The 27,731-nt window shown below is 41.3% G+C and overlaps 1 protein-coding gene across 2 annotated transcripts in view; it reads right to left on the bottom strand.

The window, feature by feature from the left end:
* The window catches only part of Cdi (serine/threonine kinase), an 80,067-nt gene that overhangs the window by 23,992 nt on the left and 28,344 nt on the right, over positions 1–27,731 (bottom strand). For both annotated transcript variants that reach the window (XM_076786385.1, XM_076786387.1), the window contains exon 3: positions 5,869–5,990. In XM_076786385.1, the coding sequence (XP_076642500.1) occupies positions 5,869–5,990 (122 nt within the window). The remainder of the gene's footprint in view (positions 1–5,868; positions 5,991–27,731) is intronic.

Below are 27,731 nucleotides of genomic sequence, written 5' to 3'. Positions count from 1 at the left end.
CATCCATATTCGCTGAAACGGCTTGGCCACACCTGGCAAAGAGGTCTAACAGTTGCGAAATCCATTGGCTGCTTCGGGGGAATCATAAATTCCTGGGAAACCGATCCTTCGTTTATTTATTTGCATCGTCGGTGTCCGAAACGAATTAGTATCGCCGATGAGTGGACGTCCGCGATGGGTAAACGGCTCTTTCCGCAAATTGTTTGCAAACGATGATACACACACGATTTATTGCACACGGTAGGTAAGTTTCTTTGATCTGTTTTATCAGCGTGTAGGAACATGCTTTTTGGAGTTAACGGTTCATTATGTCATTCTTTTAACATTTTAGTAGCTGCATGTTACTGCAGTGGCTTTCGCCTGTGTCGTACTTCTGAACGGGATTAGATATCTATATGGGCGAGAAAATATTAATCTGATAACAACGCGGGTGTTATTTTTAATGATTTTTTTATGGAATTTGTAGTATCGTATTTTGTGAAATTTTTTTGATTGAAATGAATCTAAACGTGACGTAATTCGGTGTACATTTGCTCGCTCAATTCGCGATTCATTAAAGCCTCGATTATCGGAACAGATGACATTATTTAATAAACAATCTAATGCGATTCATTATATAAGCCTGTGTGGATTCAATCTGGCATCGTAGCTAGGTAACTATACTATTATTCCAACAGCAGTGTTTCTTCTACTTGTTCGGATAAGAGAGGCTGTACTATATCGTGGATTAAACAGGTAAATCCGATCCGAATTGTATCGTGTTTGGTATCATTTTAACCAGGAAAATGTCACGCGCATGTTCATAAAGGTTTCCTATGAAAATAATGATGATTAATAGAGTTTTATCATTGAATTAGTATTCCTCCACCGACACGCTAATTTACTCGCAGTGTTTTTTCACGTTCGACGTGGCAGCAAGACATGGAGGCGCAGTGTTTGTTCACGATGCAAGTAACATTTAGGTCCTCAAGTTTCCACATACAACGAGACATTATTGTTATTGAGAAAGAGCCATGCGACACAAATGCACAGTGTACACGAATTTAGTGTCCGGATGTTTATGGACGGGACTTCACGCGAATACAATCGAATTCTACGATGTTATAGCAAGTTTCAAAAATAAAAGGGATCCTTCGGATCCTTCGAGAGATCCCAAAGGCTTAAGGGGGCCGGCAGGCATTAGGCCTTGACTGTCACGCTATGTTACGCTATGCCTTTTTTTCTAGACATTTTACGTCTTAAATAAGTAAGTAATCAATTAAAAATGCATACCACCGTGTTTGTACATGTCTTTGCTACGTCTGTCCAGAGCCTTTTTTTCGATACGAACACTAAATCTCTCGAAATTAAGAGAATCTCTCTGCGGCAGCCATCTTGTGACGTCATACTTGCTTCAGAAAGCGAGTCTTCTGCCGAATATTACAAATTACTCCACGATGAGGTAGAAATTCGCAATTTGGGCTCCATACAGACGTAGATTGGACTTTTAGGAAACACAAGTGACCACTTTTAAACTGCTCATTGCAATATTGAAGCGTCAATTTGTCAAGATTTTGACCCTTGCAAGTTCATATACGTATATTGCAGAGGGCCGGTCTCCGTAGATTCGCGATAAGGTAGAGTGACTACATTACCGTCAAAAAATGTTTGTCGCTGGTAAAGAGCTCATTCGAAAGAGGAAGGTTCAATCTAGTGCGCGCTGGTCAGGAGCTGCCGAGATTATGCAGATATTTGGTAATGTAAGCGTTAGAAGTAGGCCAAAAATTGACGATCTGCATGCCGTGGAATCCAAGCATTTTTATGCCATTGGGTGAGTTTTCTGGGTGAAATCGAGAGCAGCGCGCACTAGAAAATATCTCCAGCTACAAATTGATTTTGTCTTGATTCTCGGCGAAATAAAGCCAAAAACTTGAAGCACGTTTCTGGCGTGAGAATTCATAATATTGATAATACAGAGCAAAAAGTGTGGCAAGTTTAGTCACAGATCAAGACCAAAGCGGATCTTAAGTCTGTGAATGGAAATTACTAATTCAAAAGTCACGTGACTATCCCGGGCCCTTAAGAGCCTTTTTTATTTGGGTGATCATTTTGTGTTGAATTAATTTACTTACTGGCACAGAGTCGACTCCTAGCTATAAAATGGCTGCTGTTACTAATCCACACTGCGGAGAACAACTATAGCATCGCTAACATTTTTCACATGTTCGACCGGTAAGAAAATAACTCTGAAAAGCGAATCGTATGGCGTGAAAGAGATTGTAATGGATTCTAGATGAAATTGGTTGAAGTTGTATACATATAGAAGTGAATCAAGATGCATAGGTATGTATTGTCTTGATCTCGTGTAATTTTTTCAAATTTTTAGCCTCAACACATTTCAGCAATTATTTCATCTTTTTTTTTTTAAATATTCATAGTCTATGGTTAAGGGATATTGGATAGGTCCTTCAATAGCAATCGTAAACCCACAAATCACATTAAAGAAAGATCTTCAAGCATCCACAGATCCTACTGATCTGTGCAGGGCTTCTGGCGTCAGAATTCATAATATCGATAATACAGAGAAAAAAAAATGTGACAGGTTTAGTCACAGACTTGAGACCCGTCGGATCAAGATCAAGACGGATCTTAAGTCTGTGTCTGAAGGCTGTGAAATTATTAAAGGCTGTGAAGGATGGAAATTATTAATTAAAAAGTCGCGTGACTACCCCGGGCCCTTAAGGGTTGTCGGTGGACAGACGGCCGCTTCTTTCAATGAAACACTGAGTCAGCGGAGCGTGCTGTCGCGGTTTCCGCAGCCTTCAACGAGAGAAATGCCAGAAATAAGATCCGCCGGTATAAACACACGCACACTCGGTCCGAATCTGGGCCAAGCCGTTTATATCGTTGGAATGCGTTGTCGCCGCTCGGTTGCGACTCAACTTAACTCGACTCGACTCGAAGCTACTGGACGGAGCATGAGAGCGAGCCCGTCTAGCCGAGGATCGCTGCATTATGTCATAACTCGTAACTCGCAAACCGCGGAACTCTTTTGGCATTAGCCTGGCTGAACCGGCTCGGACCAGTTGCGTCAACCGTGAGCGCTCTGTTTTCAAGGGACGAGCGCGAGCGCGCGCGCGCGCGCGGGATTGCTTCTTCTCGCGTCTTGTCTCTCCTCTCCCTCTCTCCTCTCTCTCCCGTTGTTTCTTTCTCGCGCGCCAAAACCAGTTTCCGTCCGCAAACTCATTCTTGCAAGATGCCACCGCCACCGGCCGCTACTTTATTCCTCACCCTTTATTTGCTCGACGAACACGTTACCCGTGTCGCTTTTTATAGCCGGCATTCCGCGATGTAATCGCGTGGATTATTTAGACGACAAGCGGCGCTGTATCAGCGACACGCTCTTTCGGAACCACCGTGCGACTGCTCCGACCGCTTTAACCCCCTCTACAGCGTGCTCTGATACCGATTTCTCGATTGACTGTTTTTCGAACGCACAGTTTTTAGAAATACAGTGATTTCTCTGTACATGTCGCCAAGGTCTGGACGATAAACGTCACGGGATTATCGCCACTACCGCGGGGTATACCCCGTCAGGGGCCGCGAAGAGAGGCCTCGGACGCCGAGGAGTGTAAACATAACAGGGCTTGGGTTTGATTGCTTTAACCCCTTCTGGAGCACACTCTGATACTGATTTATACCGATTTCGGGATTGCACAGTTTTTTGGAAATATTAGGTGGTCCCACAAGTTCGTGCCGTTTACTCTTGTACCATTTAAATTCTAAAAATAAAATATGTAATCGCCCTTTCATTCCACAACCTCTTCCGACCTTTTTCTGACTTTCTGACCGTCACTATAAAATTTCTGCAGTTTTTCATTAAAATACTTTTCAATGGTGAATAATGTAAACATATCCACGGCACGAACGTATCGGACGACCTAATATTAGGAAATATGGCGACGTATGACAGTCGCTGATCTGTAGATTGCTGCGAATTTTTAGTGCGCAGGAATTTTGGAAGTGTTAGGAAACGCGTAGGCTGACAAAAATTGCAGACATTTCAGCGTTGCAATTTTTATAGAAATTTTAAACTATTGCAATGGTTAGTTGCTCCGTGTACAGTGATCACTGGTCAAAGATCAAAGAATCCAAAGCTCCGAGCAATTCCGCCACAATTTCTGACGCTCCAGCAACCCTAAACCGGCAGAAACTGTTATGGCAGTTCTCAAAGGGGATCAGGCCAGCCTGCAATATGAAAGTACCGTTCATCCATTAGTCTACGACATTAACCTATCGATTTAGCCATTCGAGGTTCGGTCAATTCCATTTTCTCCGAGCCAATATTCGCGAACTCCCGCCGCCCGTGAACTCTCGATGGAATTGAAATGGCTAATGACGGGGGGGAGGCAGGGGGTGTAGAAGAGTCAACCATATCAGCCCGTATCAGATTACCGATAACACAGCTGTCTATGATTCCATTCGCTGTCGGACGATCGCGAAACAACGGGTTCAAAGGCGACAGAGCAATTTATTCGACTGGGTAGTGGCTGTCGCCCTACTTGTTTTTACAGAAGCTAATCGCCCGAGTACTCTCTGCTGTCTGATCCGGAATTACTATCTATAGTACAGCCATCGACCCCTTTGAATCACCCATACAATCCCCGTGCAATCTCGATTAAACTTTACACGAGCAAAATATCGTCTGTCAGATTCATTGGGTTTCCCAGGCTTTATTATGCCTTGAGAAATTTTACCAACGTCATTTTCGTTACATACTCAACGAAACTGTTGCTTTTATTTCATATTTAATACTAAAATTAAATTTAATACTAACACTAATACTAATTTCATTTCATTTCATTTAATACTAAAAGACTAAATTTTACCGCCGTTATTTTCGTTGCATGCTCAACGAAACTATCGCTGCTGGTCTAATTATTTATTATACAATTATTGACATTGTATCTGTCTCTGTGTTTCAAATCGTTTGTGTCTTTATAAATCGTGTGCGGATTGGTTTTATTTCCTATTTAATAGTAAAACTTTCACTGCTTGTCGAACGAGAAGTGTTCGATTATTTATTGATTTTCGTGAACCGTGGCTAGATTGCTTTTAGTTCATATTTCACTCTGAAAACTTTCGCTGCTAGTCAAAGGAGAAATGGCAAATTATTTATTATACTGTTATCGAAATTGTAAAGGTGCTTCCACGGGAAATGATCAAATTCGATTTCTTGAATTGAGAGCAAAGTCTGAATAATCTCAGTCTTGCCATTTTTCACAAGCCGACATATTCGCATCCGTCATTTCCACCGATTGCTGGCTTCAATGTTGAATATAAATGTTAATTATCAGCTCCAGACTAAGAGATGCGTCATCCGCAGTGACTCACGTGTACAACAATTCAAAAGAATCCTGTTCATCTCTTCATTGAGTGCTTTGCCAATTCCAAATAAACGAAAGGTTACCAAGCAAGTTCTACACTGTACAACAATTTTTAACAAATTAAAAGCCGCGAGATAAAATACAATAATCACTATGGGCGTCGACGACACGACGCTCAAGGTATCAAGAACCATTACAAGGACAATTTGCAACCCCCTTTTAACACTCGTATCAACAACCAAAACATCCTAAGTGGATCATGCGGTCCACCAAGCTTAAAATCTCGCGATTGAAATCAATTTTGCCGCTTTCCAGCCACGATAAAATTTCAAAACAGATCTAAGGGGGCTGTCCAGGTGGCCGGCAATTAGCGCAAGGGCTAATTAGGCCCGGTTCGAGGCCGCAGAAGGAAATTCGGCTGGCGCACGCACTCTGTTTCCTCGAGATCGGCATCTCGAGTTTCTCTAGCGTAAAAGTGGACCGGATTCTCGGTTCGACTTACCTCAGTATATTCGGATGGCTGAGCTTGTTCATCAGCTGAACCTCCTTGAGCATGTTCGGCCTGTTCGCCGGCAGCTGGTTCATCTTCAACACCATCACCTGACTCGTCACTTTGTGTGTAACCTGGAAATAGGATTGGACACACGTTCAGCACGATTTGTTGCCGATTCGCCACGGTGCTAGGCCATGCTACACATAGTTTCGTCACGGGGAGGGAGGGGAAGTGCTCGCAACCGCTTAAGCGGTTTCTGATGGGACCCGCAGTTATCGCGAACTGTTGCGAAATTGAAATATAGCTTAATCTCCGCGCGAAAACCGCTAATGCCCCCTAGACCCTAACTGTAGCATCTTGAACCGGTTAAATGCCGAAGAAAGTTGGAGAAATGGCGACCACGCTGATTCTGCTCCGTTGAAAATGCAATTTTAATTTTCTGCAGCCCTGGCAAGAGGACGATCTGCTGTTTCGAGATTGAAATACAGCTTAATCTGTGCTCGAAAATTATCAACGCCCTCCAAACTCTGCATATGACGGTAATATTACATTTATGATGATTTTACTGGTCTGACAAATGGACGACCGGTTGTTGTAAAATTGAAATATAACTTAATCTACCACCCAAAAATGATTAATGTCCCCGGGACGCTAAATGTGGCATTCTAAATCGGTTAAAAGTCAAAGCAAGTCCTCGGAGAGATGGAAAATGCGACCACGTTCATTGGATTGCGTGGAAAATGTGATGTTGATTTTTTTTACTGGCCCGACAAGTGGATGACCGACTGTTGCAAGACTGGAAAATGGGTTAATCTTCGCTTGAAAATTGCAAATGCCTCGCAGACCCTGACTGTAACGTGCAAAAATGCGTAAAATGCAGATTTGATCGTGTGAATGTTTGATAACTGAATGACCAACCATTGCGAAATTGAAACACAGCTAAATCTGCGCTCGAAAATCGCCAATGCATATCCGACACTGAACATAACATTTTAAACGGATTAATTGCAGAAGAAAGTTTCGAAGAAGCGTGCGTTGATTGGACTGCGAAAACGCACGGATTGAATTTTCTAAATGCGCAAGAAGTGGACACTAAGTGTGCCAAGTTATTGGTAAAAATCCGGAACACTGTGATAAACCTATGAAAGATCAGTAAAACTTGGCAGATAGAAAAAAGGGAATTTAGAAAGTGCGTGAGCAATGAATAAATAAAGTTATGGAAAATCAAGTCGTTGTCGATTTACCACGGCATCCAGTGATGACCGAACATCATGATAATTGGTGGTTACCACGAATTAGAGTTATTGAGAAATAAAATAACACCGCGAAACGCGTGCCAGATCCGGTTTTCGCGATGGGACTTCACTTTCTCGATGATAGTCGCCTAAGTGTTACACCGGTTTGTCTGTTTTTGATAGAATTGCTCGTTGATGATCAGAAATTGAAAGTTATATGTGCGGAAAATGGAAAAATGAAAGAGATATCAAGTTTTCCCCGTAACGTCGCGGCACTATAGCCGCCATCTTGTGACGCGACGAGTCACGAGCCAATCAGGACACTGGGAAAATAGCTTCCACTGCTCCGCAACGTCTCACTGCCTTCCGAAGCATGTGGAAACATGATAATTTGTTAAAAATAATTTTTTCAAAATGATATTAACGATTTAAAATTGCCGTATCCCATAAAAGAAGAAACTTCGCGGGAAGACAATTTTTGTGCATATTCTTCGAAGTATCGTGTAACTGTGAGAATTTTTTCATAATTTGGTATTCACCCGTTCAGCCGTTAAAAATTCCTAAACAAGAGCCTTCCGCAGAAGTGATTTACATTAGCAGCTCCTAACGCCACGGACAAGTAAATTACATTCCCAGACTTAATTAAATTATATTCGCAAATCAGCGACCGTTTTGCAATTACGATTAAAGCAATTACGCGAACACCGCAGTGTTAATCGTGCAGAGTGCTCAGAAAAATCGCGAAGGGGTGGTTTCCTCGGATTAAGTCCTGCACAAACGAGAAAACGATCTGTACAAGGATCGTTCCGTAATTAAGCGTTCTCATTGAATGGAGACGCGCGGGACGTCATCCTGATCGCGACAAGATATATAGGTATATGCTTTCTGTCGTGTTGTTCTCACAGCTGAAGAGTCGCGTGAGAGACAACCGTCGCGATTCACACAACCACGGGGACTGTTATTAATGAAACGAGACACGCGCAACCGATGCTATTCAAACGGACGAGGATTCAGGATTTGCGGCCGTCGATGAATCGGTTTTGTTCAGGCTGAATCGGAGACCAGGCACAAAGACGGCGGTACAATGCGCTGCGGTGAATCGCGTTGTCACTTGAAATGGCGAAACTTCGATCCCTTCGCGTGCTTCGTTTGCACAGGGTTTCCCGTTCGAGACATACCTTTCGGATCGATTCGCACGGTTGCGAACCGATTTCAGAATATTTTCCGAGGCTTCTCGTCCATTTTCTTGATCCCCCGAAATGTTTTCCGAATCTTTAAAGCAGGTTCAGAGTGTTGCGCTCGTCGTGAAGCATTTCTGTTTGATTTTTGAGATTTCTCGGTGGCTGGTGTTTATTTGGAAAATCCGCGGCTTGGCAATTAAATTCAAGGAAGACAGGATAGAAAAACAGTGAAATTCGATGCGTCGATGGCACGTAACCGGCAGATATAGCTCGAGGAAACCCCGGATCATCAAATCGATCCAAGGGGTGGAGAGGGGCGCTGGATCTGTGCTGGAAATCGTCCTCGCGGTATCCATTTTTAATTCGCGAACGAGTGGCTCGCGTAACGGGACGACGAGCTCTCGCGCGTCGTCTCGCACTTTTGCGAATTCTCGCGCGCTCGTGCTTCCGCAACGCGTGAACTTCTATCCTCTCTTTCTGCGCGTTGCTGCGAACACCGTTCACCGTTAGAGATTTAGGATTCTTGCGGAAATCAGGCCAATCGGGAAGACTCGCGCTAAACAACCGTGCCAGGAGAAGGGTAAACCTGTCATAGCGTTATAACACGGTATTCGCATTAACATACCATGTATTAGGATTAACGTTTGATCACGACTGGACAGCGGCATTTTATGCGTTTATGACAGAAACGACTTGGTGCAATCTCAAACAGCAGAAAAATTTCAAGAATTTAAAAATACCATTGCATTAGTTCCAACTGAATAAAACGATTAGAAAAGGAAACAAATGTCTGTGTAGCTCCTGCAATTAACACATACAATTTTTGTTGCGCAGAAAAATTCGCAGAGATTAACGCTAGATTGCCGGATGAATAAGAAGCTATCTGGTCTATCTATCTAAGCTATCTGATAATGAAAGTGCTCAGATACATACTTTCATAATTCTGTTAAAAACCGACATATGTTTTAAAAAAAAATTATTTAAGTTTTTATATATATATATATAGGGTGAGTCACCTAACGTTTGCACCTCAAATATCTTTGTTGTTTCTAAAGATACGTAAAATATGGTAAGGACAAAGTTGAATGGTACAATGGGGCTGACACGAAGCCAAAAAAAGTTTTGTTTTTATGTCATTTTTTTTAGAGATATCAAGGTGACCTTCACTTTTTTAAATGGAACCACCCTTTTTTAAACACCTACAATGATAGTCCCTTTCATTAGGAATTCAGTGACAATAATTATTCCAAGGTCATTGCTTTATAGCAATAAAGTCTAGGCCAGAAGAAGTGTCTTGCTTCGAAGTTAAAAGAGCTTCGAGTGCAAAGGGTTAACGAAAGTTGGAGGGAAAAGAATTCCAAAAAATCGGAATGCGATTATGGTTTCAGGTGGTCCATCCAGGTAGCTGGCAGCACCTGGCGCTAATGCTCGAGCTCTAGCTCCTAAATGTCTGTAGATCCGAATAAATGTCTTGCTTTGAAGTTAAAAGAGCTTCGAGTGCAAAGGCTTAACGAAAGTTGGAGGGGAAAAAATACCAAAAAATCGGAATGCGAAGGATTATGGTTTCAGGTGGTCCATCCGGATAGCATGCAGCACCTGGCGCTAATTCTCGAGCTCTAGCTTCTCGGTGTTCTCAGTCTCTTCAATCTCCTCAGTGTTTTCACTGTTCGGGCCGTGCGATCTCGCTAAACAGGAAAACGAAAACGAGGAGCGCGTCGTGTCGCGAGATGGAAATTCCGCGGGTTAAAAAGTCGAGAATATCCGCGCGGAATCTGGCCAGGATTCCTTGGCAGTGGCTGGCTTAGTTGGGCCGCGTCCAAACGATGACGAATACGCGGGCGCAGAGAGCCGGCGGGTAAACAGAGCGCTTGCAAATCGAGCGTTTCGCGAGGATCAACAACGAAAAAAGAAAAAAAAAATTAGAAGAAACACGAATGGAGAAAGCGAAGCTAACGAGAACGTCGGATTCCGCCGGAATTCCTGTCACAGTGTAACGCTCCGAGCGCGAAAAAAAGTCCTCTTTCTCTTTGTTACGCTTCAGGCGATCCCGTCTCTCTCTCTCTCTCTCTCTTTTAATTTATTCTTTTCCAGATTTTAATCGAATGAAGCCGCCGCGCCGGCTGATTCTCAACGATTGGGTTCTAATTCCAGTGGGATCAACGGAACGGATCGATTCCTCCGGGCTATCGAGTTTCCAGCTCTGCTTCAGGAAATTGGAGGCTCGATTTTTTCGTTCGCGAGGCCTTTGTTACGGTCTATTATTATCTAACACGGCCCGCGCGCCGCTTCGATCGTGAAACTTTTCAAGGCAGATCTCCCGTGTGAATCCGCAGACGGTTTTGATTAGAGATGTAATTAAGTCGCTAACCTGTTCTCGATCTTTATAGTCACCGATTTCTTTTACTGCCCGGGACTCTTCGAATCGCCTACGATTGTTCAAAGCTGCTATCCCCTGCGAATCCGATGACTATTCCGATTGGGAATATAATTGAATCCGTAACCGATTCTCAATGTCCATTGTCGCTGATTCACTTCACCGCTTGGGATCCTTGAACCGTCTATAATTTATTTCGCTGAAGTCTGAGTGGAAACCGTGTAACGTGGAACGCGTTAGAAACATTATGCTATTTCTCGGCGGTAAAACGAAACGAAATGTAGAAACTCGGAACATGTGGCAGTCATTAGGGCAGTCAAAAAATCCCAAAGTCTGAGTCGAGAGATAATTCATTTAGAAATCTCTGGCCATTCGCGAGATCCGCCGCGGCATTTCTGAATTGGTAGCATGCAAGCGGATTCTTCAGAGTGCGATAGATCTTCGAGTCATCCGGAAAGAATTTGCAAGGTCGGAAAGCCCGGAGAGATCATTGGCCAAGTAGGCTAAACACTAGAGATCCAGCGTGAAAAGAATTTCGAAGATGCCATTGACGATTTCTTGGTATAACAGGTGATACTTCGGTATGATTAATCATACTCGTGTTTTCCCTCGCTGGCGTCACAGATCCATAAACTTCCAAAAATATCGTAGCTAGGGCATCCGCGACAGTTGCGCTAGGTTGTTGAACAATGTCATCGCCCACTGCCATTCTCAGACCATTTCGCTCTTCGTTAACGCGCCAACGATACTTCTCCGCCATCCATCCTCTCACCACTCTTCGCTCGCAAACATTGTGGGGTCGAGAATGAATTTCAGGCGAAGATAGCTCTGTACTCTCTGTCGCAACGTTCGTCTTAAGCCGCGTTCCCACGTGGGCAGTGGAATTTGCCCGAAATTTGGCAGCCGTGACGCTTTCCGTGACACCTCTGTCATTCTTTGAACTATTTCAGTGTTCGAAAACACCGTTCATTTTTCCTACTACAATTTTTCATGGTTGTCACGGTCACACTGAAATTATTTGCTTACATTTGAAAATAAATTTTTACGCTGAATTCAGTGCACGAAATTTTCTATCCGTGTTTCATTAAGCAAATTATCTTGATTTTATGGAATTTTGGGATTGATGGATTCCCTTATTTTCGAAATTTAATGCATCAACTCGGCAAATGCGAATATGCGAGCAACACATTGTGTAAATATTTATTACTTTATTCTCAAGAAAATAATTAAGTTTTAACTCTTTAGAAACGTCTCCGTATTACTGTCCTCATCGACCGTAAAAAAATCAGTACAGTGAATTCTCGATATATGTCAACAACACGGGGTTGTCAGCGTCATGTATCGTCCAGGAAACAATGCCCGAGCCGTGTTATGTTTACATAACTCCTTGGTGACCGAGGCCTCTCGAGCTTCCGTGGCCCCTCACGAGGAATACCCCGCGGTAGTGGGGGTAATTCCGCGACGTTTATCGTCTAGGCCTTGGCGACATATATGGAGAAATCACTCCATTAAGCGACAAAGGAACCTGACAAAATTCATGCTACTTAACAGAACTGTCATAAAGACCTACACAAAGTTTCAATCCAGTCGGTCGAATTTTTTGACTTTGAAAACAAAATTGATTTTCCCAAGGGTTGAAGATTACAGGAAAGCGTTTCGGCTGGGAAAAAGCGTTGGTGCGTTGCCATAAACGGGGTCGCCCAGTCACGGTTCCAGAGGATTCAATTCCCAAGTGGTCCGCGGCTCGTAAAGCGCCGATGTAACTATAGTCACGGCTGTAAAATATTTCCAATTTCCCACGGGACAGCGTTTCACTGACGGCGGGCCGATCTTCCGCGGAGTTTCTCGCGGCTCCGTAGAAGACTAGAAGACGGCCACGCGCGTCGGAAGACGTTAATTACGAGACACCTTTGTGTTCGTTCTGAAAGCGGGGCCTCGAAATATCGCCTGGTGTGTGTTTTTTTTTTGCTAACGACGAAACTATGCCAACTAGTTTTCACCCGGTGGCAGCAGCGGCTGAAAGCAAGCGTCGAGAACCCGAAACTGTCTTTCAGAACGCGCGCCGCGCGAAAGTAACCGCACCGAAATAATTAGCCGGTTCATTTAAATAATTCACACCGTCTGCGTCCTTGCCTGTGTTCCGCGGAGATCATTGTTACCTGGCGCGAGGAGAAAGCATGGTCCTGCCGATGGGAATGATCGAATCATCGATCTTCTAATGGAGACAGTCTTCGAATCGATTAGGGTTCATTTCGGGACACCTTGGACACTGTGACTGAGGTTTTTCAAAATTTTAAGACGACTCACTTGGTGGCTGAGTTGACCGTAGCAACGAGAATGATTGAATTATTGATCTGGAAACATTTGAGTTCTGCTCGGTTAGGGTTGTTTTCGAGACAGTTTGGGCATCGCAACTAGTGTTCTTCTCGAGAAATTTCAGTATTTCTCGAGAAATTTAAATCTAGGAAAATTCTTATGAATCTCATGTATTTTATAACATATAAATTCTTAAATTCTCTTAAATTCTTATTTAAAACTTTAGAAAAACTGAATGCTGAATTGAGTGATGAGTTTCTTGTTGTTATTAAAGAAGAAATATCTAAAAAAAGAGACAAGATTGTTGTATCCCTTATAAAATATCTGCATAATCCAGAATCTCTGCAAAAAGATTCAGAAGGTACATTTTTTTATTTAACATCCAAGGCAGATATGTATAAAATGGCAAAACAAATTCTAAGCAGACTTTTTGGAAAATATAACAATGATTCTTATGAAAATAATGAAACACTTTCAGATTCTCAGAATGAGGAACTATCACTGGAAAAACAGTTAAAGTTAGAAATTGCAGATAATCTTCAAGAATTTAGTGTCAAGAGTTTAGCGGCAGAAGAAAATAAATTCCGGACTCTAACAAAGGAATTCCCAATTTTTGAGTCCATTGAAAAAAGGTCACCCAATCTTCAACAACTTTTTTCTGTATACGATAAAGCCAACGTCTACACAAAATGAAAGAAATTTTTCTACGGCTACAGATTTTGTTACAAAAAAAAGAGGTAGATTGTCTGATTCTACATTAGACGCATTATGCTTCTTGAGAAGTCATTTCAAAACGAAAGCGTAATGTTTCACTTTATAAAAGTTTGGTAAAAGTTTCCCAATATATAATAATTCCCAATTTATATCTCGAAAATTCTCGAGAATTATCGAGAAATGTAGTCTTATTTCTCATTTCTCGAGAAATGAAAAATGTTGAGAAATCAGGAACACTAATCGCAACTAAGGGGATGTTCTTATTTTCGAGGCCATTTTCCCGAGAATTTTTAGAATTTTTTCTAAAAAAACTGGTGAACCTTTTGTATTGAGATTTTGCACGCATATTTATTGGTATTTGAAGTGCACGTGTGATTTTTTTCAAGTAAAAATAATCGAAATTACATGACATATATATTTTTTTATGTTTGCCTTGAGAGACTTGTCTCTTGCTCGGTTAGTGTTCCTTTCAGGTGCTTTGGACCCCGTGACCGAGTTAATTTTTAAGTACGACTTTTTGTCACATTAAAGAGATTAAAATGCACTTGGGTTTCTAGTAGGTCTCGTGAGAAAAATGTAATTCGAGTGCAAAGAGTTAAGTGAATATCTGTCGCTATTTAAATGACAGACTAATGAGTCTACCTAGATGGGGTAATCTAAAAAATACGTTTCAAAAAATAAATCTCCGAATCGTCTAATAAGAAAAATGCTCCTGTCCCAGGGTTAGGGACAGTCCCTATGCTTATTCCTATTGACTCCGTTGCATGGGAGCTTGCAGCAACCGCAGTGTGCGTTTCCGGGAAAGGAAGAGGCTCAGTCGCGTGACTAACGCCGCCCACGGCTGATTTTTCATTCAGAGTCCGATAATTGGAATGATTAAGGCGTCGCAGAAATAGCTCGCGGTATATCGGCCATTTCTCATACGCAGCTACCAGCGAGCTGGTTACAAATAGACGCCAGCTGACCTTTGCCGGTGTCTTTCTCTCTCGCTTCATGTCTTTTTCTCTCCCTCTCTCTCTCTCGCTCTCTCTCTCTCTCTCTCTCTCTCTCTCTCTCTCCCTGCCTTTTCCTCTTTTTCTCGGTTCGCGGTACGCCGCTTTGAATAAAGCTGTGCTCTTTACAGCGCAGTGTGTTTACCCTTTAATTGGCTCGTCGACCTTAATTGCTCCGTAGATTTATAATTCCATTCTTATCTGGCCGGGACGCTCGACGACGATCTCCTCGCGGCTCTTATTGAATCAGAAGAGCAATTAGCGCGCCGGCCGTTTCTCGTTCTCTCTTTCTGACAAAGCCAGTGTCCCGACAAAGCTAAACTGTCAATGGGACTCGCTACTGTCCGGAACCGTTCCGAACTTGCCGGAATCGGCCGCACCCCAATTAGCCCGTCACTTTTCATCTCCGGACTCGATTCTTCGTCTCGCGTGCCAACGAAAGTGCTGACACTGTGCTCGTGTTTTAAAGAATTCCTCGCAGCTGGTCACGCCTGTATGCAAATTGACGGGAACTTTCTGTAAAATTCACTGTTCCACGAACAAGTGAAATTTCGAGTGGTAGTGGGTCCGATGTAATTGGTTCGAAAATGTAATCAAAATTAGGGTTAAACTTTACCTCAGGGAAAATCCAAGTTTTGATGTTAGGTATTCACTGGTTCCAAAGTTATGTGCGTTTAAAATTGAGCGATTTTAAGCGCTTTTAATATGTAAAGGCGTCGCCATGTTGGTATGTACTCAGCGTCTTACCAATACAGCGACACCCTCGTCTGTCGAAAATTATGAAAATCTTTACACACGCATAACTTTTGAGCTACTGATGTCCTAGGATTAAAACTTGGATTTTCGGGATTTTCTGGCCAAAATCTACAAGATTACATAAAGGAAAAGTTAAAAATTTCTGGTTTCCTGAAGTAAAGTTAGGCAAAATTAGTTTGCAGCTTTCAAACTTTGTATCTTACATCTCCGGGATTTAAATCTGTAATAATTTACTATGCACTTTGCTTCTTTCAGGCCTTACATCTTCAAGAACTGGAAGCTTTTTTATTCTTTTTGGGGGGGGGGGGCTCTGTTTTGTCTCTTAAAAAATTGAAAACCGAATGTATAGGAATTAAATTAGGGAAAAAACATATTCAATAGAAATTGGTACCTCACTATCTGAGAAAGATCTTTCTTTTACGTGTTAAATTTCACAAGAGCAGACAGCATTTGCAGAATCAAGTCGTTCCTTTCCTAACAATTTTCCAATCTCCACCTCGAGAAATGTACCAAAGCGTTCTCCGAAGAAATGAAAGATTGTCACTAAAAATTCACGAAAAGACCGCACAAAATCGTTACATAAAATTCAGCAAAGTCAACCAACACGCAGGGAACGGTTCAGCAGCCACGCCTGCACAAGGATGCACAGTCTGCATTTCCCCGAGTCTGCTGCACGCGAAGGGACGTTCACTATCGAGAAATTAGCCGGTAAACGAGTTTAAGCCCGCTCGTGCTCCATGATCGCCTCTCCACATTCGCCGCGTGGTAGCTCGCCTATGGAAGAAAGCTTGTTCTGTTTTTCCTTTTTCTTTTTTTCTTTTCTAGAAAATAATCGAAAGTGTTGTCGACGTTGTGAAAAGCGTGGAACACACTGCTTCACGTTAACGAGAGAAGCGTTCGCGCGAGCGCACACGACCGGAGGGGGTTCAGCAATTGACTTTTCCTGAAGCCCCCGCACAGCACGCGTCGCTGCGCAAACTTTGAACTCCCAAAGTGCCCTCCACCCACCCTCCCGGTGTGTGCGTGTGCAATTTTTAATTGGTGCGTGGACCGACTTTAATTATGCCGCGGTTTCTGCCCCGGAGCGCGGGCTCGAGCACCTGCGCGAGCTTCTTCGTTATTCCTGCGGCGGTGTTTGCACAGTCTGCCAAGCCAGACGATTCGTTACCCGCTCTCAAACGAGCCTCCGATTGCAGGGAACGACGAGCAAACATCGCTTTGCCTGCCGGAAGCGCATCAACGCGATGACTGCAACGTCATCCACAGTCCACACGCGACACCATTTATCCTGATCTGAAAACTATGTTTCGCGCGCCGTCTGCGAACCCGGTCACCGTTGATCGTTCGTCGCCGACTCAATTTGCAATTCTTCGGTATGGACAAATTTCTAGATATACCTGAAGCGTACGGGAAAGTGTACAATGAAGTCCGGTAGCCGAAGCTTTTGCAGTTTTATGGCAAATATATCGCAAAGTTAGCCGAAAATCAGCTATACCTACAGACTATTACAAAATGTGGACGACTTTGATCGGTCGTAGTACGCTCAATTTTTATTTACCGTTCATGAAAAAATTTCCGAATACAGATGAAACCTGTGCAAAAATGTACACGAAAGTCCTGTACCCGAAGCCTGCGTAGTTTTCAAGTGAAAAAATCGCTAAGTCAGCCCTAATTATCATCCTCCGTTTGAAGTCTAGAAAATAACAAAACATCGGCGTCCTTGCTCGCTCGTAACAAACTCAACTTTGATTTCCGCTTCATCAAAAAGTTTACAGACGTATCCAAGCCCTGTGCGAACACACTCGCTAAAGTCTGGTACGAAAATCATTCACGGTTTTTCACTAAAAAAAAATCGCAAAGTCAAAAAGTCGCGATAGAAGTCACGATTCTTTCACAGATCTGGCAATCGTAAGTTTCATTCGGGAAAATTATTATTTCTTCATGTTCCAAGTGCATGAAGAAGTCATTAAAGTTGGACAGGTGCAGAAAATTTTGCTCCGTGCTGTACCCACTTGTCTTGATATTTCGAGGAATGCGCACCGTTGTACGAGCAATTCGCTGATAGCCTGTGTAATCATTTGCTTTATCTAGCTGTATCCGAGTCTATCGTTCTAATGAAACAGCTATGGGAATGCGTAGTTCACATAGATAGACGATGGTGGAATTCCTTAAACACTGATACCGATAACGTAGATCATTAATGAGTCTACGAGTTAACTCTTGATCCACACCTGCCAGACCCTAACCAGCTTAGAGCCTCTCCCTCTATTAGTGGATTTATGCGGGTACAATAATTTACTGTCCCGACCTTGGAGAAGGTGATTATTACACGTCATTAATCTTCACGCCCGCTACACGTTATCTGCGCACCCGTAAACCTTACGGCTCTTGGCCTATCTCTGGGACTTTATATTGCGAAGCTCTTCTTCCTTTCTTTTTTTCACCGCGTTTATCTCGCTAATTAAACTCTTTAACGTCGCGCTCGTTTTACAGTGTATCGCGCGTGATACTCGATGAGTAAAGTACTCCACTAATCTGGCTAACTTTTGTTCCTGTGATGCATCCTGTTGCAGATAGGACACGACGTAAGTCTTCTCGGTCGTTCGCGTCGGGTTGGAATTTATGCTGCTCGCAGTTCTTTTGAAAAATGGTGTCTGGGCTGGGACAATATTAGTTTACCCTGTTCTAGCCTCATTTACACTTTCCGGGATTTATCGTGCGATTAACGCTTAACGCTATTTCACTCTGTTCCTTCTGTATGATTTTAATTGGAACTCTTGTATAAGAAATTAATAATAATTTCCGAGATGCTAATTGTCGTAGATGTTTATGTTGGGAGGTACAAAAAGCATAAAGTGGACTTTAAACAATAATTTTGTGGATTTAGCATTTAAATGCCAGACCAAAATTGAAAGCTTCATAAATTGTTAAACGAAGTTGGCAAAAAGGACCCTGTATTTCTTTATTTTTCTATTAGGCATTTCAAAAAGGAAGATTTTATATTGATGCATTTGTCAGAGCAAAATCTGTTGCCACGGTTTCTTCGCGAAACATCGTGCACATTTGTTATTTAAAATAGACTACGATTAGCAACATTCCGCGAAATCTTCTGCAGGGTTGCGGGGGGGGGGGTTAATCGACGCACCAGAAGCCGTAAATTCGCGCGATTTGCCGAGGACACCGAGCACAGGAAAGAGGATTAAGCAGTCGGAGCAGGCGCGACCGGATTCGCGAGGAGAAACTTTTTTGCGAAAAAGTGATCGACAAAAATATTAATATAGAAACTCGGGAGAAAGCCGCGGCGTGGACGGAGAGGCGAGAAAGATAAATTTATCGTTGTCGTGGTCGGAAATCGGCCGTCCAGTGAAATCCTTTGCAGAGCCTTCTCGACGCGTAGCGCGCATCGTTCCGTTGCGACTCGTCCCGTTGCATCGCGAGTGCATTCGATTCCCTACGATTTCCGGTCCTCGGACAACGTCAGTTGAACTTTCGCCCGAGCGAGCCGCGGTCGGGGAAAACTCTGAACTTGTAAAGCCTTACAAGGCACGGCCTTCGAGTCGAGCTCTTAATTGGTAAATCGCTCTTAATAGATCTGCTTTCTACACAGCCAGTCGAAATCACTCTCATAGACGGTTTTCCGCGACCTTCTCCCCATTGTTTCGCAATATCTCGATGCGGAGGATTGTGGATGTTGGCCTAGACCTTTCACCCTTCACCATACACGCTACTGTAATTCCTAAAACTGTTCAGTTCTTTTTTAATTTAACGTACTTATTCACTTTTATAACTGATGGCGTTGATAACCGGTGTTTCATGCGATTGGGACTGAGGTTTCGAAATTAGTGAATAACTTCGCCATTTTCGAACATTTTTAGTTTTCCAAAAATTGATACACAGACCTGGAAGTTGCGTTTATAGTCTCGACAAAATATCAGAATTTTTCATTTAGCGGTTTCATGTGAGAAAAATTCTCAAAGTCTACCCACTTGTAGTCGACTCAAACTAGGCTAGGCTCTATTTTAGACTAACTTTGCCATTTTTTTTTTTTTTTTACTAGAAAACGACGAAAAATTTTCCGAATGTTGTGGACTATCTTGGAATTTCTGGAATTGTTGACAACGAGTTCCGATGGCGGCGGAACGGCCACGTAGGGGCTCATCCCGAAAAAGTTAATCGAGTGAGAAAGCCGCGAATCGTAGCGCGATTTGGCGGGGGCAATTAAGTATTTATAGTCGGGCAGGAACATCTGCATCGCGTTATGATTTAGCGTGGCACCCGGGGACACGCGTTTTCCATTGGCGAATGTATAATTAAGCGATCGCGTTAGTTACTCTTGCCTCCTCGCGGCTGTCTCGATAGAACGATCAAATAAACCAGGAGACCGCGGAATTATCCGAGTCTAATTACGCGACCCGGTGTCGACTAATTGCGACTCGAGGAAAAGTTCATCGTAGAATCAACATCGTTAAAAGAACCGTTGCCTGCGGTTCATTCTGCGCGCCGCACCGCGCCGCGCCGGGAGAGCGTAATCACTCTCTTTCTCGTCAGTATGCTTATTTCTTTTGTTCCTTTCGTTCTTAGATGCGACTGCACGATATCGCGAACCTAACCGTAAAATATGCGTTCACATTTTAGCGGAGATTCGTACAAAATGACGCCGGGTATCTGAGGATCAATCTGTGGATTTTCTGCAGAAAATTTTCATACAATACAGTATGGTTTTCATTTTATATGTTCTCCATCTATTACGTTGTCTTTATCGGTTTTCTCTTTGTTCTTTATATTCTATCTTTACTTTCATATGTTTTTGTTGCCTCGCTAAAATAAAATTAATGAATTGTTCCATTAGAAAACGTTCTGATATCTTGCACTGTCTCTATTTTGTTTCAATATTTATGCTTGCAACTGACACCGTTGATAGACTAAAAAGAAAAATGTAATTAAACAATTTAGAGCATTTCTCTCGAAGTCAATTTTTTCCAGAAAACAAATACATCATTTAACGAGGAAAAAATTAAATCATAGTTGTAGAATTGAATAAAATTAAGAGTTTTCTGGAGAGAGAGAGAGAGTAAAGAGTTCGGTTTGTTTTCTCTGGGATCAAGCAAGATCCAAACTTTTGATCAACGCCGTGGATCCGATCAATCCTTTCAAACTGGTGCTCTATCGATAACACGAGTCACATATTTGCGCCTGTTCATCACTCACGATCCAAACACAAGAAATACCTGTGATTACTCGAGTTATCTCGTAGCTTTGTTGCTTTAATCTATTATCACTGATAGTCTTGTGTAGCTCTCTTCAGCGTATAGAAATTGAACATCTATTACCAATATCGTTATCGTTCTGCAAGAAAACAAAAGAGTGTCGATTGTGTCATAGAAATTGCTTCGAGAAGACGTTGATTAAATCGCGTATCGATTGAACCGATGATATAGGGGGAAATCGATGAAGATAAATCTGAATCGAAAATGTACAGTAAAATTTTTCTCTAACGAGCTTCGCTCTTGAGAAAATGAAATTTTCTTCAGCTGAGCCCTGAAAATCAATTTTCTCGAAAACAAGGTCCGATAGGAAAAATGTTTATTCCACATTTTCGGTTAATTTTTTCACGCAGTATAATATGTAGTAATTTAATTTTTAAATTGTACCTAGGTTTATGAAACAGATTTACAGTCTTTTCTCGATATTTGTCGCAAATATCTGGAGTACTACGGCGTATACCCCGCGAGGGGCCTCGAAGCTCGAGAGGCCCAAAGAATAGTATCTCCGGGACGATATATGTCGCTGGCAAGACCCGTGTTGTTGACATATATCGAGAAAATACTGTATCTCGTCAGCGTCTCGCGCTGAGAAGTGCGTTTCAATTTTGGCGAAATATTTTCGGTCACCGTTTCAACAGTACAATAAAATGATCCATGTTTCTCCATTGACAACGAAGCAGGAGCCGAACGAGATTAACCCGTTCCGGATCGGTTTCGTTTGAGCGCGTCAAAGTAAACGAGACATAGTCGCTCGAAATTCGCGAGCCGTAAAGCACAACGTGACCGGTTCTCCAAGACGACCTCGCATACTTCTCCGGAGAAACCTAACGCCATTTGCATGCCGCCTAGAGCCCGGCGTCGATTTTTCCATCTCCCTCTTTCCCCGCTGGCCAAAGAATCGCCTCGATTAATCGACTGTCACGGGACATTTCGGATCTCGAACGGGCGCCGCGCTTTCCACCGGAACTGATACCGTTCGCGTATCTCCAGCAACACGGCGAAATGTCAGCGCCACAAGTAGTCCGACTCGGACTGCATTTTCTTTCCTCGGGCCGCGGCCCGCGTTCTCCACTCACCACGCTGCCATTTTATTTCATATTTTCCATTTGTCGGTCGCACAGTGGGGTATTTGGCCCGAAAAGCCGGAAAAAATTATTTAAGCGTTACATATACGCTCAATGCCATAATGTAGTAGGTCGTTGAATTCGTCTTAACATCGGCTATAACATTATGAAATCAAAAATATATCGTAACAGTTAAAAAATTAAATTGATCCTCACTTTTTATAAAAAAAAATTTTGTTTCGAAATTTTATGGATTGAAATTTGTAGACATCTGAATACTGTTAATCTTTTGTTCGAACCTTTTTTTCCTCAGATTATCGGAAACCCTTGAAAAATCGTGGCGATTGCGGAGTACGTGCACCGAAAAGCTGGAAAAAGTATTTTTACACGTAAATTATGTTAAAATGATGTAAATTATTATTTTAATACAAAATACGTAGATCATGAAATGTTTTAATACGTAGATATGTATTTTCAGAATATTTTAAAATTATTACCATTAATTACGGCCTATAGGCGTACGTAAAACACTTCTAAACGCTAATACTAAATTAGCTATAAAACGTCAATCCGGACAAATCCGGAACCAAACTTTATTAGCTTGGAATCACAAATCTCTACCAAATATAATGAGACCAAAAAGACCATCGGGAATCACTCAGAACCATAATAAAATCGTTAACGAAGTCTTATAATTGTAAAAATAATTTCTGAATTACTGATCATATACAAATATTAATAACCTTATAAATAAGTATAATAAAAAAAATGAAAACAGTCTGAAAGTGTAGTCCATACTTACTTAAAAGATATCCATAATGCAAAAAATTACACAGCTTTTTTAAAGCATGTAAAAATCACTCATAAATGTACGATATGTTGTAGCATGATTGGAAAGGCAATACAAGTCATAGAATCTCTTGACTTTCGATTAAGTTTTGAGACTCATAAACTTACAAATGAATAAAAAAAATTTAATACATTGCTCTCCACACATTCAACAACTTCGAGCAATAATAAATAACAGTTTACGTTAAATTTTTGAGATTGACTTTTTTCCGGCTTTTCGGGCTAAATACCCCACTGTGGGTCGGTTCGTTAAGAATTTTCTCCGCCACGAATTCGATTTTCGACCCCTGTCGTTTCACAACTTTGCGATCTTTTTTTTGCCAAAGAACTGTGAAAGATGTTTAAGAAAAATTTTGCTGTATATTTTTATACATGCTTTGGTTGTATCCACAAATTTTTCCAGCAAGCAGAAATCAAAATCGTGACTGCTGTGAGCGATCGAGAGAATCGTTCTTTGTTGCTGTAGCCTAGGCTGTGGAGGGTGAGGTTGAGGGCTGAATTTGCGATTTTTTTACTAGAAAACTGCAAAAGATATCGGTACAGGACTTTCATGTACATTTTTGTACAGGTTTTATGTATATCCTCAAATTTTTTAGCGAAGCAGAAATGATGACTTGTTACAAAAAACAATCAAGGCCAACGATGTTTTGTTACAATTCTAAGCTCTAGTGGGTGATATTTACGACTGACTTTGTGATTTTGTTACTAGAATAATTATTTAAATAAAAATCAAAATTTTAATATACCACGTTTTTAAGACGGACTAAAAAGTATGAGAATAATTTTTCCTAGGCCCATACAGATTCTTAACCCCATACAGATAGTCCTGAAAATTTGTGATTGTGAACTTTTAGTAGCTATGAAAATACTTGTAAGATTTAAAACTTAGACTTAGATGAACTATTCATGCATCAATTATCTGTTGCATGCGCCCCACGTTTTTCGTTTTAAATCTTTAATACTACGTTTCATGTTTATTGGTAGTCTCGCTCGATCGTTACACTGTTCCTGTACATTCACGTTTCAAATGCAAGCAAATGCGATGTGTCTTTCTCAGAAAGTATTTCAAAAATGTGGCGGAGAGATCTCTGTGATCTCTCACCTCTTCGCAGCTTCCCAACAATTCTATACAAACGCGCCTTCTGCATGCTTTCATTGCAAAGCTTGTGAAAAGCAACGACGACTCCATTCTAAAATGTCTGCGAATATATTCATCTCCGTTTCTGCGATTTCTAAAAACTGCATTTCTATCGACTTTGCACTCGAAGCTATTTTAACTCGAAAACGAAACATTTCTTCCGACCTAGAATATTTCCCTTCTCTATATTTTTTTTTCACGTTATACATACGAAAATGATGCAGTTTACTCGTACAGTACTGAAATATTTAATAATTCATTAAATACAAACAAATTTAATAATGTAAAAAATATTTTGAATAACGATACACCAATTTTTAGTGACGCCTTACAGTCACCATTCGAGTTCTAATAAATAAATGTGCCCATAATTATGAAAGTGGTCTAAGTCATATATTTCTTGTTTCGAGATATTTAATGAATTGCATTTGAATAAATTAAAAAATATTTTTACATTATGCGACATTTTAATTTATAATTTTATTAGTCTTGATTAATGGAAATTTATTATGGATATGAAATTTTGTGTGAATTTCATACAAAAATGTTGTTTTTAAAGTTTGAACTGACTTAGACCATTTTCAAAATTAACTGAATGTCCTATAAATGACTTAAAGCAATAAAGAACTATGAGTTTTATTTGAAACAATAACTTTAATGAAATAATTCATGAACATTTATTAATTATTTTTAAAAAGTAATCCATTTTTATCATTTCGAGTTTTTAATGTATGGTAGTAAATACATAATATCTTTATGTTTTTCTTCCGTTACTGGTCTAGCGGTGGTGTATAATGGAAATAATTTAGTATTTCCGTATATTTTTGGTCTTCCTCTTTTAGGTGAAAGATCCAAAACGTGGAATTTAGAATCATCTAAAAGAAGTTTTATAGAACATTTTATAACGTTCATTTTTCAAGAATCTCATCCATTGAATTTGCAGCCAAAAGACAGATTCGCCCGCGGTATTTTTTACTCTTCTTGTTATTGACTCTTCTGGTGATTTCGTTGAAATAAAATCCGGCTGCGACATTCGTTTTATCGAAAATGTATTTCTTCTTCTACACTTTTCTATCAATTCATAATAATGCTCAGGGTTGTATAAGTAATTTGCTTTTTTTATTTTCATTTCTATCAACCCAAAATCACGGTCATTCGGTAGAAAGGAATGACCCGATACCAAAAATTTGTGGTCTACCGTTTCAATATTATTATTTGATGACTGAGCAATTTTCATCCGTGTCAATGCTACTTTAATGTTACCATTTTGGCCCAAACAAGCACCACTGCAAGCTATTACGTGTTTGATTTTTGACTTAGACCACTTTCATAATTAACACTAAATGAATTCCATATAATGTTGAAATTACAACCACTATCTAATGGCTTATTTTCGACGATATCGTAAAAATTACATTGAATAAATTTAGTTTAACATAATGTGGTGTGAAATAACTGATAAACTCATTTTTTTTTTAATTTTGACTTAGACCACTTTCATTATTATGGGCACAAATGAGAATCGAATCCGTTCCACCGGGAAAAGCTTTTCTCTTTTAGAAGGTGCACTGGAAGAATCGAGTTCGCGATATCAATTATGCAACGTAAAGGTGAACGAGCGAAACTTGCTGGAAAAGTCAGCGTTAATAGAAGGTCCTTGGGCTAGGTGACATTTGGGGACTGGTACCAGGTAAATAGTTCCGCAATTAATATGATAAACCGGGTCTCGAAAACGTATTCGTTGATTTTGCTGAATAATTGTATGACAGCCGCGTGAGCGCGCGCGCGCTCGCGACAGCTGCACGATCCGCGGAAATTTCTCTTGACGATCGATCAGAGAGAAGATCCTCGAGGAATCTCTTCATCGATCCTGCGTCTCATTAGCATGGATACGATCGATCAGCCGGCAGCACAGTCGTTAACACACTTCGATCTGATGTTTTATTGCGCGAACGCGTCGGTGCGTCGTCGCCGCGCTGTAATAAACCTCGACAGAGAAATTAAGGAGGATAATTCGATGCAAATCGTTTGCGAAGTTGTTTTAATTCGCAGCGGTCTCGGATGTACATCGCGAAACGCGCGCAAGAATGTTGCGCGGCGGGATGTGCCCCCGCGGGGACGCTAATTTACATTTACATTGCCGATTACTTTTCCACCCTGGCCGCTAAATGCGATCTACGCATGCCTGGGAAATCTCTCCGCCACGGGACACGATTGTTGATTGCAGACTCGATTTACGATCGATAGATCTGCGGCCCGCGACCTTTGCACCCTAGATCCTAGTTGGTTCCCCACCCTAGAACCCAGTTACCCCCTTAACTTTGCCATTTTTTTACTCGAAAACGACACAAGATTTCGAAGCGGGACCTAAATGTGTGCTGCCGTGTATGTTGTAAGTATGCCTGTGAATTTTTTGGTGCGAGAGAAATCGAGATTAGGATTGTTAGAAGCGATTAGGTGCGGCGGTGGTTTGTTGAAGTTTCGATTCTGGAGGGTGTGATTGTGCACTAACTTTGTGAAGAATTGTTCAGTCCATGAGCAATGGCGGAACCAATAGGCGCCCAACGAACATGGAAATGAAGCTTTAGGCCAGAGTTCTTTGTTCTACGAGCCCACGATGCGCGTCCCTTTTGCTTCTCCCCGCTTAGAGACATAGTCGCGATTTTATAAATGTATAATTGGGCCATGATTAGTGAACGTTGGTTCGTCCGTAAACAAGACATTAGAAAAAAATGAATGATTTTGAAGCAATCCCCATTGACAAAAGTTAATTCTATTTTGAAAATCATTCCCGTGCAATTCTTGATGGAGCGATATGTGGAACGGATGAAATTTATGTCGGGCCAGAATTCGTATTACGCTACTTTGACTTATGCCTGCTTTCCGGGAAATTTGTCTCGTACCCACGTGAGGATCGACAGCTATAGCTGCTAAAATATTAATTTCATTGTCTTCATTAGTCGTGGGATTCTTCCGTTTGTGCTGTCTTGCATGCACACTTCCAGTACTTCGAAACAACCTGTGCGTATTAATGAAAGTCTGTCTAGAAGGAGTGTTTCGTTCGGGGTACCTTTCTTCATAAAGTAATCGGGCCTGCACTGCATTTTGTCTACATTCACAGTAAATCGTGACGTCACTTTTCAGTCGTTGAATAAGATGGAATCGCATTTGGAAACATACTGATAGTAAATAAGAATGCTGAATAACAATAACATTGAAGGACCTTAGTATGTTTACTTTAACTACGACCATACTATGTTTACTATTTACAAGTCTCAACCGTGATAAACGTATTCTGCTTCCATATTTTAGTTTTATACGTTTTTTCTGTCCTTGACCTTGAAATAATTATTGTCACTGAATTCCTAATGAAAGGGACTTACATTGTAGGCGTTTAAAAAAGGGTGGTTCCATTTAAAAGAAGTCAAGGTGACCTTGATATCTCTAAAAAAAAATGACATAAAAACAAAATTTTGTATGGCATCGTGTCAGCCCCATTGTACCATTCAACTTTGTCCTTACCATATTTTACGTATCTTCAGAAAAGCAAACGTTAGGTGACTCATCCTGTATATACATTCAAATGTGTGTGGTTTACTTTGCGTATAATCCCAACACTTTGCAATTTTTTTACTTGGAAGCGACAGAAGATTTTGGTAGAAGATTTCAGTGTGTGTTTTCGTACATGTTTTAAGTATGTCTGCAAATTTTTTCGTGGCGGGGGAAATCGAGATTAGGGTTGTTGCAAGCGATCAAGTACAGTGGTGGGACGTTATAGTTCGGACTCTAGAGAGTGAGATTGTGAGTTAACTTTGGGATTTTTTAAATAAAAAACCGTGAAAGATTTTGAGACGAGATTTTAGCGAATGTGTTTATACAGGTTTTAGATACACCTACTGAATTTTTTAATGAAACATAAATCAAAATTGTGCTCGTAGAAAACGATTAAGAGCACACCTACTCTGGACTGGTATACTCTTTGGACGAGT

The sequence above is a fragment of the Halictus rubicundus genome, chromosome 4, assembly GCF_050948215.1.
Source record: "Halictus rubicundus isolate RS-2024b chromosome 4, iyHalRubi1_principal, whole genome shotgun sequence".
NCBI lineage: Eukaryota > Metazoa > Arthropoda > Insecta > Hymenoptera > Halictidae > Halictus > Halictus rubicundus.
This window is presented reverse-complemented; position numbering and strand designations above follow the sequence as displayed.